Genomic DNA, 18228 nt, shown 5'->3' on the forward strand with positions numbered 1-18228 from the left:
TGTTGCAGTGATGGCCACCTTAAGGGTCTGCTATGAGTGTGGCCAGGTTGAGGTTGAAGTTGCTCTCCTACAGGTTTTTGTAAATTGCCATTCCTTATATTGATTTGTTGTCCATTATCCTTTTCCGTTAGTGACTGTCGTTTGGCGATGTACATAGCAAGAGGGTTTCCTGGCATATGTATGGCGTATATTACAGTGGACTCTTTATCATTGTGTGGTGGAGGCGGAGTGCATGTTTGGTTAGGGGTTGGGAGGTCGGATCTGAGGGGTGTGGAGACCTATGAATGGTATGGGCTGTCTGGTTAGGTACTAGATGATGGATGTGTGGTTGAGGTCAGATTATTGTTAGGCGAGCTTGCTCGACGGTTTGTTGCATGGGATGGTTCCGTAGAGTAGAGTGTTACTATCGGTGTAATTGTGCAGGTTCTGGCTGGTGGCGAATCGTTTTCAGTTGTGTTTGGCAGGTCTGTGGGTCTAAGGATGTGTGCGTTGCAACGCCAAGGACTTGTGAAAGTTTGGATCTTTTCAGGATGGGTTGGTATAGTCCCTGATGATGCGTTGGAGGGTTAGCTGGTGGGCTGTATGTGAGTGGCCAGTGGAGTCCTGTTTTGTCTCTCTTGGGTTTGTTTGCAGTAGGAGGCTTCTGTGGTACAGCATCTGCTCTGTTGATCTGCTTTCCTAATTTCTCGTGCGGGTATTGTTAGTTTTGAGATGCTTTGCTGGGATTTTGTAGTGTTGGTCTCTGTCCTGCAGGGTCTGAAGCAGATGCGGTTGTACCTCAGTTGCTTGGCTGTAGACAATGGATCGCGTGATGTGTCCGGGATGAAGCTGGAGGCATGAAGGTGGGCCATAGCGGAGTCGGGTAGGTTTCGTATAGGGTGGTTTTAATGTGACCATCACTTATTTGCACCGTTGGTGTCTTAGAAAGTGGTCCCTCCTGTGTAGATTGTTCCAGGTGAGGTTGATGGTTGGGTGGATGTTGTTGAAATCGGTGGGTGGAATTTTTCTAGAGTCTCCTTCCCATGGTCCAGATGATGAAGATTCATCAATTGTGCGTAGTTAGAGAAGGGGCGTGAGTGGATGAGAAGCTGAGGAAGCGTTGTTCCAGGTCAGCCATAAAATATTGGCGTATTGTGGGCCTGCGGTGTGCCATGCAGTGCCACTGATCTGGAGATATATATTGTCATCAAACTTGGAAATAGTTGTGTGTGAGTATAAAGGCACAGAGCTCAGGCAGCCAGTTGTGCTGTGGCATCATCAGGGATACTGTTCCTGACAGCTTGTATTCCATCTGTGTGTGGGATGTTGTGTAGAGAGGCCTCTACATCCATGGTGGCTAGGATGGTGTTTTCTGGGAGGTGACCAATGCATTGTAGTCCTCTGCTATGTACATCGGCCAACTGGACAGTCACTACGGAAAAGGATAAATGGACACAAATCAGATATCAGGAATGGCAATATACAAAACCTTGTAGGAGAGCACTTCAACTCCCTGGACCACTATAGCAGACCTTAAGGTGGCCATCCTGAAACAAAAAAAAACTTCAGGACCAGACTTCAAAAGAGAAACTTGCTGAGCTTCAGTTCATCTGCAAGTTGACACCATCAGCTCTGGACTAACAAGACTGTGAATGGCTTGCCAATTACAGAACCAGTTTTCTCTCCTTGGTTTCACCTCTACTGCTGAGAACAGGCCCCATCCTCACTGATTGAACTAACCTCGTTAATCTCTAGCTTGCTTGCTAGCATATATATACCTACCCTGGAAATTTCCACTACCTGCGTCTGACGAAGTGGGTATTCACCCACGAAAGCTCACGCTCCAAAACGTCTGTTAGTCTGTAAGGTGCCACAGGATTCTCTGCTGCTTTTACAGATCCAGACTAACACGGCTACCCCTCTGATACTTGACATCATTAAACTGAGGCTTACAAGAAAGTGATCTGCTTATTTGTTTACCTTGCGTTCGGTGAGCTGCTCATTTAAGTGGAGAGAAGAGGTGGTAGAGAGAGGTGTAAGAACAACACAGTTGAACCTCTTGGTTTTGCAGTGGCAATAGCTAGGAGGGTTTCATGAAGTCGTACAGCATAGTGCGTGTAACTTAACGTTACTTATAAAAGTAACTCCTTTTATATATTATAGAATTGTATTGTATATTATAACCCTGATTGCTTTCCTTGTATGTTGTATCATTCTTTTTAGACTGTATGCTTAAGAAGATGTCTCTTGCCTTGTGTTTGAAAATTGCCTAACACATTTTGGATGCTGCTGAAATAACTGGAATGCATATATACAAATATTAATATAGGCTCTCACTGAAATAAATCAGCATTCTTCACTAAATGGAAATAACTTGATAGGTGTTTCAAAAACCCAATTTTGAAAATTTGTGTATATAATTACACAAACTCACATAGACTACAGGTAGTAATTTTCTCATCTAATAATTCCTTGGCTATTTAACGTATGACTAATTACTGAAGTCTTCCTTTAAATCTCAATTCAAAGTAAATGTTCAATTCTATTTTATGTATAGTTATTCAAGTATCAATACATCAAAAGTATGGAATGTCTTCAGTTAGCAACCTTCTGCATAGTTGTCAACAGCTTACTACTTTTATTGTTTCAAAAGCCAATTAAGTACCAATGTCTGACTTACGTATGACTAGAGCCCTACCAAATTCGTGACTATGAAAAATGCGTCACAGACCATGACATATGCTTTCCCCCCTGTGAAATCTGGTCTTTTGTGTGCTTTTACCTGTACTATACAGATTTCATGAGGGAGACCAGCGTTTCTCAAATTAGGGGTCTTGATCCAAAAGAGAGTTTCAGGGGGGTCACAAGGTTATTTTAGGGAGGTTGTGGTATTTCCACCCTTGCTTCTGCACTGCCTTCAGAGCTGGGCAGCCAGATAGTGGTGGCTGTTGGCCAGGCACCCAGGGGCGGTTCTAGTATTTTGCCGCCCCAAGCACGGCAGGCAGGCTGCCTTCGGCGGCTTGCCTACAGGAGGTCCCAGCTCCCGCGGATTTGGCGGCTTGCCAGCGAGAGGTCTGCCAAAGCCGCGGGACCAGCAGACCCTCCGCAGCCATGCCGCCGAAGGCAGCCTGCCTGCTGCCTCACGGCGACCGGCAGAGCGCCCCCCGCGGCTTGCCGCCCCAACCATGTGCTTGGTGTGCTGGTGCCTGTAGTCGCCCCTGCAGGCGCCCATCTCTGAAGGCAGCACCCCCACCAGCAGCAGTGCAGAGGTTAGGGTGGCAATACCATGCCACTATTACTTCTGCCTTGCTGCCTTCAGAGTGGTGGAGAGTGGCGGCTGCTGACTGAGGGCCCAGCTCTGTAGGCAGCAGCACAGAAGTAAGGGTGGCAATATCCTACCATGCCATCGTTACTTCTGCGCTGCTGCTGGTGCCAGCTCTGCCTTCAGAACTGGGCTCCCAGCCAGCAGCCGTTGCTCGCCAGCTGCCCAGCTCTGAAGGCTGTGCCACCGCCAGCAGAAGCACAGAAGTAAAGGTAGCAGTACCACAACCACCCCTAAAATAACCTTGCTACCCTCCCCACCACGACTCCTTTCTGGGTCAGGACCCCTACAATTACAACACCATAAAATTTCAGATTTAAATAGCTGAAATCATGACAATAATAATTTTTTTAATTCTATGACCGTGAAATTGGCCTAATGCACTGTGAATTTGGTAGGGCCCTATGTATGACATTCTTTCTAACAGATGGAAAATTTAATTTTTAATTTTTCCCATAGATTAAGAGCAGGACTATGCGATCGCTGTGCAGTAACTGAGGAGCATATGAGAAAGAAACAGCAGGAGTTTGAAAATATCCGGCAACAGAACCTTAAACTTATAACGGAACTTAGTGAGTGTTATCTAGTATAATAGTCCCCAAGACAAAATGCAGTCTGTTATAAACTTTGCTATATTGTTTGTAAACTGGTGATTATACACCTTGCTGTAGGTTGAGAGAATTCCCATATTGTGCCTTTAATAAGCCTAAAAAGTTCAATAAAGCAAGAACACTCCCATATGTGGTCTGCAAAACAAAATAAATGAGAGAGACAGTTTTTAGTCATTTTATTTTCATATTAAAATGGAGAGAAATCCTGTTGCTGTAATCTCGTTGTATGCATTTTGTTTTTATTCTCTCATGGTTATGCCCTTTCAAATTCACAGTTCATTTTGATCAATTTCAAGGCAAGAGGGTTTTGAAATTGGTCAGTTTGTTTTCAGACATTTTCGTCTGAAATTTCAGGCTGTCGTAATCCTGGAGGTCCTGACCCAAAAAAAGATCCACTGGGGTCGCAAAGCTGTTGAGGGGGAGAGGTTGCAGGATTGCCACCCACAGCTTTATGACACACACACCCCATTATCCCCTTTTGGGTTGGAATCCCCAGGGTCACAACACCCTGAAATTTCAGATGTAAACACATGAAAATGTGAAATTGACTGATCTAAAAACCCTCTGGCCTTGAAATTGATCAAAATGGACTGTGAATTTGGTAGGGCCATAACCATGAGAGAATAAGAACAAAATAAATACGAAGAAAATATATAAGAAGAAAAAGGAACAGAAGCATGACAATAAGGAGAAAATGAACAGAGGAAGGTGGGACCTGGCATTCCAGCAATATGGGGCATTATGGGAAGAGGCATGGAGATGAGACTGAGTGTGTTCTAAGTGTGAGGTGTTGGCAGAAATAGGAGAGATGGAAGAGATGATATCAGAGATGTAAGTCAGCGAATTGTGATGAGTCTTTCTAGTTTTAATTTCTACTATTACGGCTTCCAATATCATAGTAATGCATTATTATTTCTCAGATGATCTCGTTATTTTGGGGACCAAAAAGTAAACCTTGATTATGTTGCTTTCCATGGTCTCTCTGTCCCCAGTCTAGGCAGTTATGTCAAGGAACCCAGAATTAGCTGTTCAGTTTGACTGAAAAAAAACTCACATCCAAAATTAAAGTAACTACTAATTACATGGAACTAATTAACGTGATCCAGTAATTTGAAATAACTTTGCTGTAAAAAATTAATTTACGACTCACTTGAATACTTCTGTTTTTGAATGTCAATAAAAGAGTAGAAGTTTACAGTTTTTACGATTGTGTAATAATCTGATCTCTCACTTCCTAGTCCTGTTAGACTCAGAGGAACTAACAAAGGTCAAATGCAACATTAGATTAGTGTGTGTGCTGATGTTTCACTATATATTGCAGTGAATGAAAAAAACAACTTACAGGATGAAAATAAAAAGATATCTGAACATCTTCAGCAGTTGCAGAAGCAGATGGAGTAAGTTCCTTTTTCTCAACATTAATTTCCGAAAACATTACGTCTGTTTAATTCCTCAGACTTGAATCAGATCTCTTAATAAATTGTCCAATGAAAGTCCACTTTCATTTAGAATTAATAAAGAACTGAAAACAAATATCTTTCTATCTCAATATGCAGCATTTTCCCTTATTTTACACTGTGTGTGTATGTGCTCTTTAAGAGATCTTGGTTATTATGAATATGGATTTTAAATTCATATTCACTTATACCAGTGCAATTATTCAGGTTATTCTTTCTTGCCCAGATGAGATTTTAGAAAAGAGATTTCTAAATTAGATATTTAGTGAGAGGGGGAAATCTCTGGTAAGCAGTACATTTTGCAAGAGACCCCAAGTATAAATGCAATCCAATGACCTACTTATTCACTAATGTAATATGATAGCACATGTAATATTGTACTTAATACAGAGATGATTTTGCATTGTGGGAGAGCGAGCTAGTATTCTTTCATGCAGCTGTGATGCAACAGCACTCGAAATATTTTGTTCAGTTCTGGTCTTCTAGGGATCAGTCCTGTGATGGTAGGAATATAGACTAGAGAAACTAATAGGTCTCTTTTTCAAACATATATAATGAAATTAGATCTTTACTGCTTGATTGTCATCCTAGCAAGGTCTAAAACTGTCTAAAATTACTATTTCCAAAGAGACTTATGAAGGTATAGGGGAAAGCAGTCTAGATTATAGGAAAACTGTATTGTGTGTTCAAATCCTGTTTTACTAGAGGTCTTGCTACCATGCTTGGATGGAGAGATCAGAGACTTCCATGTTCAAATATTTTAGGTGGTTTCTGGGAGTCTTTCCTTATTTCAGGAATTATGTATTTGGTGTAGTGTCCTTATGGACACTCTATATGTTGGAGATGCTTTTCAGCAGTTACTGAACTGAACTTTAAACCCTTCTCCTCTGGCTGTTTTATGTTATACTATTTTGGAAGTCTATCTGAAATAGATCAGGAGAATGGTAGAGAAAAATATTTCTTACATGCTATTTCAGTTTCTCAGTTATCTTGTACAAGACTGAGTAGTCTACTAATATTGAATGGAGATTCCAGCAGTTAGTTCATGTTTGCAGAATAACTGAATGGATAAAAGTTGAGAAAATAGGTAGCCAATATTACTGCTTTTGTAACTGGTTCTTGATAGTACTTCGTGAATTTCATATAGAGAATTTCAAGTCAAGCAAAGTCTGTTTGATAGCAGGTGGCATAGCTCTAAGGTTTCAGTATTTTTTGTGACCACCTATTTGAAGAGAAGCAGCATAACCCACACATAAATATTCACCTTGAAGTGTTCAAAGAAACAAACTTAGCAGGTAAAAAATGTACCCAAGCTGACACTCAGACTGCCTTCAGACTTGTCAAACAAATTAAGTCTAAGTAGCTCAGTCATTGTTGTTGACTGAGCTGATAGATTTCTGCATTTTTTTCATTGTATTTCCAGCTTCTTTTACAGAAGTCATTACAAGTTACCTTATTGCGCCCACAACATTTTTTTCCGCTGTCGGTTTGATCCAGTCTTGCTGTGTGACTTTACACAACTCACTAACCTGTGCCTCAGTTTTTGTGGGTGGTGATAATTTATCTTGTAAAATACTTTGAAATCACCAGTTTAAAGGCACTATAAACATACAGAATTTTATTTCCTCTTTTATTTTATTTTATTGTATAGCTAGGTAGTTCCCTCAGTCATTGAAGAGGATTTTGCTTGGCAGTTTCTCCACACTTCCTCCTCCTCTTCCTTTAGATCTAAGTCCTTGCAGCCTACTTTCCAAAGACAGAAAAGTGGTCTCCAGTCTCTGTTTTCTCTTGAGAGGTCAAAAGGAGAAGTAACATTAAGGAAAAATGACAAAAGTGGCCTGACTGAGTTTGATTTCCTTAACTCTTTGTCTTCGCTTTTCTTTCATTTTCTTTTCCCATGTGACAGTGAAAAGTACTTCCCGTAAGAGGACAAAACAGGATAAAACATTCTGTTTATCTAGTTCAGAGCTCTCTAATTAGAGCTTGTTCTTTCCCTCTGTGATCCCTGCCACTTCTCCCAAGAAATCATATCTAGAAGAGGTTTACCACTTTATTAAACCATTTTTTGCATATCGTGTGAGTAGGCTCTGAGACCACACAAAATTAGGGCCAAGTGAACTTCACACTTACTGATCTATGAATTTTAAACATGTTTCAGGTGACTTCTTTCTCTAAAAGGTGGCACAGTTTGGGGTATAGGGCTCTCTTAGGAGTTATCTTAATCATCTAAAAACAAATTAAATATAGGGCAGTTAGTAAACCGTAGCATGAAATCATATGTGGGGGAAGATTGTCTCTGAGCAATTTTAGTAACATTAAGGAACTTCAGATTTGCCTGGTAGCATGTCTCTTATTTTTTATGTTCTTGAGGAATATAGGAATTGCCATAATGGATCAGACCAGTAGTCTATCTTCTTTTGGATCTTGTCATCAAAGGTGACAAGTACTTGATGGTTCTTACTGCAGGAGATTGACTTAAGCCCTGAAGCATGAAAGTTTATGAAGTTCACAGGATGATCTAGCCTAGGGGTCGGCAACCTTTCAGAAGTGGTGTGCTAAGTCTTCATTTATTCACTCTAATTTAAGGTTTCGCGTGCCAGTAATACATTTTAACATTTTAATAAGTTCTCTTTCTATAAGTCTAGCATATATAACAAAACTATTGTTGTATGTAAAGTAAATAAGGTTTTTAAAATGTTTAAGAAGCTTCATTTAAAATTAAAATGCAGAGCCCCCCGGACCAGTGGCCAAGACCCAGGTAGTATGAGTGCAATTGAAAATCAGCTTGTGTGCCGCCTTCGGCACGCATGCCATATGTTGCCTACCCCTGATCTAGCCTTTCTGAATTTCTTGTTAGGTCTGTCTCTTCTAATAGTCTGGAGTCATGATGTATATTCTGAATCTGTGATTGTCATTTTCTTATACTGATTTTCATAAATTTCTTAAAATTAAAGATTTAGCTCTTCATGTTGCTGTTTTTAGGTTTTATTTTAGCTCTGAATTCTGTCCTCAGGGGGAGAGAGCAACAAGCAATGGAATTGGAGGAAGGGATCATTCCAGATTCACCAGTTCAATCTTTTTCACTATCAGTGGTTAATCGTATCCGAAGAAAGAAAGAGAACAGGCATGTCCGATACACAGAGCAAACACATACAGACCTTGAGCATTCTGACAGCACTAATGGTAAGAGTGTTTTTAGTCATCTTTTTCTATAGTGGCTTTTCAAGACTTTAAAGGGGAAAAGAAAACAAAAGCCACATTTAATTTGGAATTCATAAGATTTAAAATGTATACAAGTTCAAAAAAAGTGAATTGGTTATGTATTGTAATAATTGTGCCTGTGCTCTAGGGTGAAAAGTTGTTTTGATATTTAACAAGTATGCTAGTGGTATGTTTAAAGTGTGTCCTATTCTCCCAAGGTTTCTGAATTCCCATATTAGTATATGATTTTGGCAGACAATAGATTTTTCTGAATCTTACCCTTTCTAGAACTCCTAAATAATGAAAAAAAATTGAGGGGCTGAATCCAAATCTTGTTCAGATAATTAACAGATGTGATAATGCACTCATTGTTATAATAGACTAATTGATTTACATTTTAAATGGAATTTATTTTAAAAGTAATTGCAAAACATGACCTCTTCGGGATACATGTTTAGGTTTCAGAGACTTCAGAATCAAACTTGTTCAGTTTGTAAGCAAAAAGATTTTTTTTCCCTCAAATCAGCTCTGAAAACTGTGCCTAGGAATCATAAATTCATAGACTTTTTTCTTTTTTTTTTTTTAAAGTCCAGAATCATTATGATGATCTAGTCTAACTTTCTGCATAACACAGGCCAAAGAACATCACCCAGTAATTTCTGCATCAAGTCTATAACTTCTGTTTCAGCTACAGCATATCTCTTAGAAAGACATCCAGTCTTGATTTAAAGACAAATGATGGAAATTCTATCATATCCCTAGGTAAATTGTGCCAATGTTAATAACCCTCGCCATTAAAAAGTTGGAAGTCTAGCTGTATTCTTTCCTTCACATATAACCTTGCTAGTAATAGTTTATTTAGTAAAAGCTGTACCCTCAGTTAACACTTGTGTAAACCAGGTGTTACTTATTGTTAGATATTTGTTAATAACCATTCAAGACTTCACTCTACCATCTAGGCATCCCTGAATTAGTTTCTTGGAGTAACACTTACCTGAAGTTTGGAATTGCTCTTTCTGCAGTATGTGTGCTTGTTGTACCACCTAGTGGAGAACAAAAGAAAAACCAATCTGCCATGTTCAGTTATTGCAGAGAAGCAGCATCAAAATTAACAAAACAGCCACCTGAATTGAGCAACTGCAAAACATGTTTTTCTGCTATAGGAATCCTGCTTACATTTGTCTTGTACTGTAGGCATTTCGATTAATCTAAACTTGGTCTAAGATATTCACTTAACAAATGTAAACTACTTTAATAACAATATAAACTATTTTTAGGTGCAGTAAGATTTCCTGCATATATTATTATGATACACAGGATGCTTGTTACTAGATTTGAATATTGTATTCCAGATGCTCATACTATGTTAATTTATTTCTTGTGAAATAAGAATGTATCCTGCAAATATAGAAGCCTCTGAATAGTTATAAATATACATTTTTAATAGGCTCTTTTCTTTTCAGGAATAAAAATAGAAAATATTAATCACAAAATATATTAACTATTCTTACAGGCTGTTGGTACCATGCTGGAAAAGGTTAACTACGTATCAGTGTATAACCATACAAAATGTCATGCTTGTAATCCAAAGTGAAGTTATTCACTATATTCACCATTGTCTTAACTGACCTGCTGGTGGGACAGCTGAAAATTAATCCCCTCTAATAGTAAAATTTTTAAGCAACTGCCTCCCCTTTCAGCTGGCCGGTGTACAGAACATAGGCTTTGAGTAAATGGGGTCTAACTGTAATGTGTTATATACATAACTGTGATTTGTTGCATCAACGTAAATGATAATTATCTGTCAGAATATCTTTAGTGTTATTTGGCTGGCTTATTTTATGCTTGCATGTTAAAATACTTTTCTTGAGCACAATTTCATCTCAAGAAATGTATTTTCTATTTTGTTGTTATTTTTGTTTGTTTTTTCCCTTCAAGTCTTGATCATGGAAACACTTTAACTTTAAGCATGTGAAGATAATGGGACTGCTCTCACATACTTAAAGTTAGGTGGTGTGCACAAGTGTTTACAGGACTGAAACCCTAGTCTGTACCTATTCATAATTATGAATCCAGGTCATATCCAGTTTAACTTCTTTATTTTTATTCCTTTATCTAGCATTTGGAAAAGTTCCATTGTCGTCATCCACTCAAATTCCTAAGCACTGTGGAAAGGAAATACTAGTGGCAGACACCTGTGACCAAGAACTGTCCCCTATAGCAAGTAAATACTAGGTTTAATTGTATTTATTTCATAAGGGAAAAAACACAGGCAGTTATGGGTAACCAGTAACTCAAATTCAATTTGTAGTTTTCAATTTGAGCTCGGGATCCAGAAAAAAGGAGTAATCTTAATCCCGTAATTAATGTGGATATTTCCTCAGTGAGCTGGCATACACTCCTGAGATCTAGTTCCCATTCTTGTCACCTACTTCCATTGTCATTTTGGGAAAGTCTTTTAAGGTTTCTAACCATTAGAGGAGTGAAGTCCTAGAACAGCCTTCCAAGGAGAGTAGTGGGGGCAAAAGACATATCTGGCTTCAAGACTAAGCTTGATAAATTTATGGAGGGGATGGTATGATGGGATAGCGTAATTTTGGCAATTAATTCATCTTTGATTATTAGCAGGTAAATATGCTCAGTGGTCTGTGTTGGGATGTTAGATGGGATGGGATCTGAATTACTACAGAGAATTCTTTCCTGGGTTCTGGCTGTTGAGTCTTGCCCACATGCTCAGAGTTTAACTGATCACCATATTTGGGGTCAGGAAGGAATTTTCCTCCAGGACAGATTGGCAGAGGCCCTGGAGGTTTTTCGCCTTCCTCTGCAGCGTGGGGCACAGGTCACTTGATGGAGGATTCTCTGCACCTTGAGGTCTTTAAACCACTTATTTGAGGACTTCAATAACTCAGACATGGGTTAGGGGTTTGTTACAGGAGTGGGTAGGTGAGATTCTGTGGCCTGCATTGTGCAGGAGGTCAGACTAGATGATCATAATGATCCCTTCTGACCTTAAAGTGTATGCGTCTAATGTCTATAAAATAGATTAAAATACTGAAATTGCTAAATCTTACTATTCTTGTAGTCATCCAGTGCTGTCTCCAGTACAAGAAGTTATAACTAAAATCTTTTCTCCCATTTGATTCCAAATGTTTAAACTTGGTTTCTGTTTCTGTGTTCTTGGCATAATCATGAGTTGGTGTAGCTTAATTTTTTTTCTCCACTTCATGTTCTTTACTTTAGAAACAAGATGTCAAGCTTGTAATTTCCAGAAATTTCAGTTTTCTCGATTTTTAATTAGATGACTGGAGATGGCACTGTTTCAGAAAGTATTCTTGTAGGACTCTTTAGTGTTTGTCACCTGAAAGCCCATTATTTCCCCCTGATTTAATGAACTGAGCTGTTCTACAACTCTGTAAAATGGCAAGTTTGCCTTTCTTTATTGCCCTAATCTAAATCTTAGATGAATAAATTTAAGGGAAAAAAAACTACAAGTATTGAATGGAAATATACATTCAGTCAGTTCACTGTTTCATATAATGCAGTGAATAAATTGTGTAAAATTTTACAAAATTGTGAACATTTCATATTCCATATATACAGTTAAATAATTAGAAATTCTGTAAAACCATATGGTGTTAAAAATAAAATTTAAGTTGTCAGATCTAACAGGCACCTGTTTTAGAGCAGATTATTCCCTCATGTCTGCTGCCATGTTTGTTTTTAGCAGACAGCGTAGATTTCTTTCAATGTGAGATTATTTTTAAAGTAATTAACTATCTGGAGCAGTAATCTTAGTTTGAATTTTAAATTCCTCTATATTAGAAGCAGATAGTAAATGTTTAGAGATAGCAAATACTCTAAAATATGTTAGGACAGTTAGAATAAGGTCTTTCTTTTAACCCAGTTGGAGTAATTTGCCCATAGATTAATGGGCCATCCTGAAATGCTGAGTTTCATTGGCAGTAAATTTACTGTGGATAATGTTTTCAAAATGGAAAAATTCTTCACTCAAAAGAAGAATTTCCAATAAAATGTGAAATAACAAAATATGGTTTTGAGCACTATGTAGCATAACATCATACTGAAATGCAATATAATAATTAAATTTAATGATCAGTTTTAAAAAATCTGATGTTACATAAGCCTGATAAAACTGCGTTACTCAGGGCCAAATTTTTCAAAATAGCCAAGTTGCATGTTCCTAATTGGCATGGTCAGGTGCCGATAATTGCATGTTACACTACCTATTTTGTGCATGTAGCTGCACGCTTTGGCCTGCAGTTACCTATTTGCATTAGCAAATGAGTATTTAAATTTACAGTTTATGTAGCTAATTCTAAAATCTTTTTCAATTAGTTAATTAAAGAGCAGACTGAAGATTAGAGCCAATTAGTGTATTATCACTTGCTGTGTCTTCTGCAGAAATTTAAAATGACTATGGTTGGTGTAGGTGTAAAGGATATCATCATATATCCCAATATCCTTAAAAAGTCAGTATATGACCATATAAAAACTGTTCTATTATTACTTCAACATACTTTTCCTAACACCACTTCCTAAATTCAGTTTTCCCTTGAATTGAGATGGAAGTACTTTGGTACCTGGGAGTAGAGTTTTGGGGGCTTTTGTCACAGAGGCATGATAATACCATATCTTCTGCTTTCCCTACTCAGGATTTTTCTTCCTTTATGATCAACAAGGAGGGGTTTTGGGGACAGTGCAGAAATCAAAGGGAACCCAATCCATTCTTCTGAGTCCATTTGCTCTGTGCTTCTATGTCTGTTGGATATTGCTGCTATGCTCAGCACTCTACTTGTTCTGTCTGGCTACCAGAAGAGAAGCGTGTTGGAAAAGGTAGCCATTTCCAGATATGCAGAGACTTCAGGAAAGAAATCTGTGACAGCTTGTGAAGCATAGTCTTTGAGGCTAGCCAAAGGCAATGACTCTTTAGCTCAGTAGTTTGACTGAAATCTTAATATTCTTATTTTCTGCTGTCTACTTAACCACTAAAATCAGATCAGATATATTTAGTGCTTAAGTCTGTAGTGAGATTTTACAGTTTATATTTTATAGATGTAATCGTTAAGACTGAATCAATTAGGTATCTTAAGTACATCTTAAAAATGCAGTAACTAAGAAATAACCTTGTATGGAACTCTGCCTCTGTAGGTAATGTTCCTCTTATTCTAAAGAATGTAGAATGTCATGCTTTACTTCAGTCTTCCCAGTCACCTGAGAGTGAAATATTTTATAGTACGTGCAATGTTAGAAAAGTTAGACTTTAAAAAGTTTACATCTTCTACATTTACTTTCTGGTGCACTATCACCATTGACACATACGTACTGCACCAGTCCACTTGCCACTATAATGGCACTTATACTGTAGATGGGAAGCTTGAAAGGGTAATTTCTGCTCAGATTGTCTCTGTACAGTTTGATTTTGGGGGACTGCATATAAATAGAATGGATATCTTCCCTTCTGTATAGATAAGAATCCCAAGTTTTCACTCAGTTGACCATGTCCCAAACAGCGCAACACACTTCTGTCACTTTGATGTGTTTTTCAATTTATGGACTTTTTTTAAATCTGACTCAATTTACACAGTCTCTGTGTAAGAATAGAATAAAATTATCATGTATGTATAATGTATTAATTATGCCTTTCTCTATCCACATAGATAAACAAGGAAGCTATCCTGTTGCAAAGCCATCTTTTAACTTGGCTGCAGTTGTTGCAGAAACAATTGGACTTGTTCAGGAAGAATCTGTAAGTAATGTTCCCGTATTTCTCAAAAAATAAATCTTATAAGCCAGTTATTGTGTAATGCAGTGTTTGTCAAGCTATGTAACTGACCTTATTGGGGAACTGCTGAGCTCCAGGAAGGTAAAAGTCACTCTAAGAGGAAAAGTAATTGTTTCTTGACTATTTTCACTTTAAGATTAAGGAAAAGCCTTCTGAATAATGCATTTTCTAAGGGCAGTGATCGATTCAGAAGAGATCGATTTATCGCATCTAATCAAGATGCGATAAATCAACCCCCTACGCCTCTCCCGTCGACTCCTTTACTCCAGTGCCGTGAGAGGCACAGGCAGAGTTGACAGGGGAGCAGCAGCAGTTGACTCACCGCAGTGAAGACACCACAGTAAGTCCATCTAAGTACGTTATTCACGTAGCTGAAGCTGCATAACTTAGATCAATTCCCCCCACCCGGTGTAGACCAGGGCTCAGTATTCTAAATACTGTTCTGTCTTTGCTTACTCCTGATGTAAAGGCCTAGCGAGAAAGAGAAATGAACAGGCTTCCTGGCCACAGGCTTTAAGTAGCTTTATAAAATGCATTATTTTCCCCACTACTTACAACTCTTCATTTGAATAAAACAATGAGCCAAGTCCACAGATCTGGTTAACCTGTGTTCAGTGCAGAAACTGAGATGATGGGATGGGGGAAGGGTGGTTCTCAGTCGCATTTATAGTACCCCTGGTCTTCAAGGCTGTCTGGGGACTGAACCCAGCCCTCATTGTAACTTGGAGCTACCACTAGAATAATCCCTAAAGGACCCAACTGCTAGGGATCACCAGAGTACAGCATACTTTTTCCCATGCAAAACTTGTGCTTTGGGAAGTAGGAGGAACTGTTGGCATAGAGGTGACTAGGGTGGCTTCATGGCATCCCCAGAATCCAGCTACTTGTTTAGATTTCTGGCCTTGCATCATTGGCACAGTCAAAGGGAGTAGAACAGGTGGCCTCAGTCTGGCTCAATAAATTCACCTTTTCTGATAAATAAACTTTAATTGTGGTAACTGTATAAATTATAGTGGAACAATTGAAATTCTGTTTTACTTCTTAAAACAAGTAGGAGCTTAATGAAAAAAATCATTCTCGAGATCTCTGCACTCACTAGCATACGGGTAACACTCATATGTAATGGAGACAGCACTTTCGGGAGCTGTTCCAAGAGATTGGAACAAACTCTCACAGGAACAAAGGACCATCACAAACCACCTCACCTTCTGTTCTACTGTTTTCAACCTTCCCTACTCTGATAGACACGTAGCAATATGCACAATTCAAAACAAAAAAGCCAAATCCTACCAAAACAGTTCACTGCACATGCAGTTCTTTTTTCAGGGAAGTGGAGGGGAGAAGGGAGAATGTGTTGTATAGTTCCGTATGACATTAGTCACGTTCATTTAAAGAACTGTTGGAAGGCATGTCTACACTGTAGTGTAAGCCCATACTCGAGCTTGTACCTAAAGCTCCCTTCTGTCTGTACACAGATCTCTTGGACTTGGGCTTGCACCCAGGGTCCTAGGACCCCACAAGTTTGGAAGGGTCAAGCCAAGACCCAGGGTTCAAACCTGGGTAAACATAGTCTCCCCTGGACTCGGGTCCTAAGAGTCTGCCAAAAGTATCCCACAATCCCTTGAGCTGACATTCTTTGAGAGAGAGGACAATCGACTTGAGGGAAACAGAAGCAACCCCCTGGTTCTAATACAGCAGCTCAGCAAGCTGGTGTTTAGCCCTTCCATTTTATTCTGACCACTGAGCTGCAAACATAACTTTTGAGAGTCTTCTGCATTTGCAGTGGATGCTGACCAGGAGTCCTTTGCAAAATGCATTGCTTCATGGTTGTGGGAGCACAGGCAGTTTTTGGTTAATCTCTCCAGTGAGTCCAGCTAAACAGTGGATTTTAGTAAGAGTACAAGGAATGACCACGTGTAACACCAAATAGCAAAGAAGCTGGCAGCGTTGGAAACTATCACACCAGTGACCAGTGCAGAGAGTGAATTAAGTGACTCAAGATTGAGTACCAGAAAAAATAGCAATAAGAGCTGCATGTCAGGCAACCCGCCAACAGTCATGCCTGTTTTATGATGAGTTTGATCAGATGCTATGTGCTGCATTGAGCATGGAGCCAATGGTGGTGCATGATGACTTAGTCAGCCAAGAGGGCAACCTGCGTCTCCCAGAGTCCAGCAGTTGGCACCAGCACTTGGCACCAAGAGAAGCCAGTAAAGTGACTGCTGCTGACACCAGTCCCAGGGGAAGCTTTGCCACAGGAGCAGCTGCAGCTCATTTCGGGGCTATACTCAGAAGAGTTTTTTTGTGCCCCATAGAGGAACGGCCTGCCACGGAGCCTGGTAAGTTTCCAGCTCCATTTTAATGTTCGTTAATATAGAAATAGGAGCAATTTCTATTCTGTGAATGAATGTAAAATTTAGTACTAGCCCTGGGTAGCAGTGTGTATTTACTAACGGCAGATTGTATGTCAGTGCCTTGGCTAGGGCTATAACAGAGAACTAGATAAATTCATGGAGGTTAAGTCCATTAACAGCTATTAGCCAGGATGGGTAAGGAATGTTGTCCCTAGCCTCTGTTTTGTCAGAGGGTGAAGATGGATGACAGGAAAGAGATCAGTTACCTGTTAAGTTCACTCACTCTGGGACCACTGGCATTGGTCACTGTTGATAGACAGGATACTGGGCTGGATGGACCTTTGCTGTGACCCAGTATGGCCATTCTTATGTTCTTACAGTGTTTACCACCAAACGGAATTCAAGAGACCAGGAAATGCAAACAGTTAAAAACACATTTAAAAGTGAGTTGTTACTGGAAAGCCATCCATTTTTGAGATCACATTCCTCTTGTTAAAAATAACAACTTTATATTGCCATCTCCATGAGTACACTGCTCTGTAACCACTCAACAGTGTAATGAGGCACTTGGAAACAGTGAACTGGGGGGATTATGAAAATGTGTTCCATTTACAGATCTGGTCCATTTCAGTTAAATGTAGTTCATGCAGTCCATAGGTGGCGAAATCATTTGTCCCAAATACAACTAGGGTTTTAAGTTTGGTCCAGAAATGTGCCGGGGATGTGGCTTTGGAGTTCTGGGTGTTTTCATGCAGTCATAACAGGCTCAGTCATGTGGATGCTCACACGTCTTGTTGATTCCCTCATGAATTCTGGCCCAATCCCAAGTGCTGATAGCTGAAAACTTTTCCCATAGCAGGAGCTCCAGATAGGTAGTCATGTTTTGGGGAAAGGTATGTTTTCTAGGGCCATCTTGGTAGCTGACCATCCCACTCTACTCGTAGAGGTGCTGTTCAGTCACTACTTTGCGTATTTCATTGGCATACATTCCTGGTTTCCCATGCGCAGCTTGCAGTAACACCTCTATTTGCCAGTTGGGAACCACAGGAACTGGTATGTCCTCCAAGATGTGGAATGCCTGAAATGATAGAGCAACCTTTTGTAGAATAGCCACTAACAGCCCCGATGCCCTCCCACAGCCCAAGTTGTTCTGCAGTTTTTGGGGGAGGGGAGAAAGCAGCAGTGATTTTTAACTTGTCTTTGTCTCTGTACTTATTTCATTGCGATCAACCTGGCTGTGTCCAGGGAGCTTCTGTGGGCTGAAGCATCCCCCTCACAATATATTGAAATTCAGTTTTTAAAAGTAACCGTTTATGTCATTGAAATTCCACAAGGATTTTTTACTGTGCTCCTGCACTGAGCTATTTGAGACAATAACCCTCTGTGTCTTGCCTTATTCCAGGTCCCTCAACTTCTACAGGCTGGTACTTCTACAGCACAGAAGAAGCTTGTGTCAGTGTACCTTCATGGACCATTCAGAAAGGAAGCATTTCTGTGA

At 39.5% G+C, this 18228-nt stretch overlaps 1 protein-coding gene across 1 annotated transcript in view; it reads left to right on the top strand.

Annotated features, from left to right (window-relative positions):
• RBBP8 (RB binding protein 8, endonuclease) overlaps nt 1-18228 on the top strand; it is a 67953-nt gene that overhangs the window by 20471 nt on the left and 29254 nt on the right. The window contains 5 exon segments of the mRNA XM_032795810.2: nt 3761-3873; nt 5234-5309; nt 8383-8552; nt 10690-10794; nt 14252-14340. Coding sequence (XP_032651701.1) covers nt 3761-3873; nt 5234-5309; nt 8383-8552; nt 10690-10794; nt 14252-14340 — 553 coding nt within the window.

Source organism: Chelonoidis abingdonii, chromosome 2, assembly GCF_003597395.2.
Source record: "Chelonoidis abingdonii isolate Lonesome George chromosome 2, CheloAbing_2.0, whole genome shotgun sequence".
Lineage (NCBI taxonomy): Eukaryota > Metazoa > Chordata > Testudines > Testudinidae > Chelonoidis > Chelonoidis abingdonii.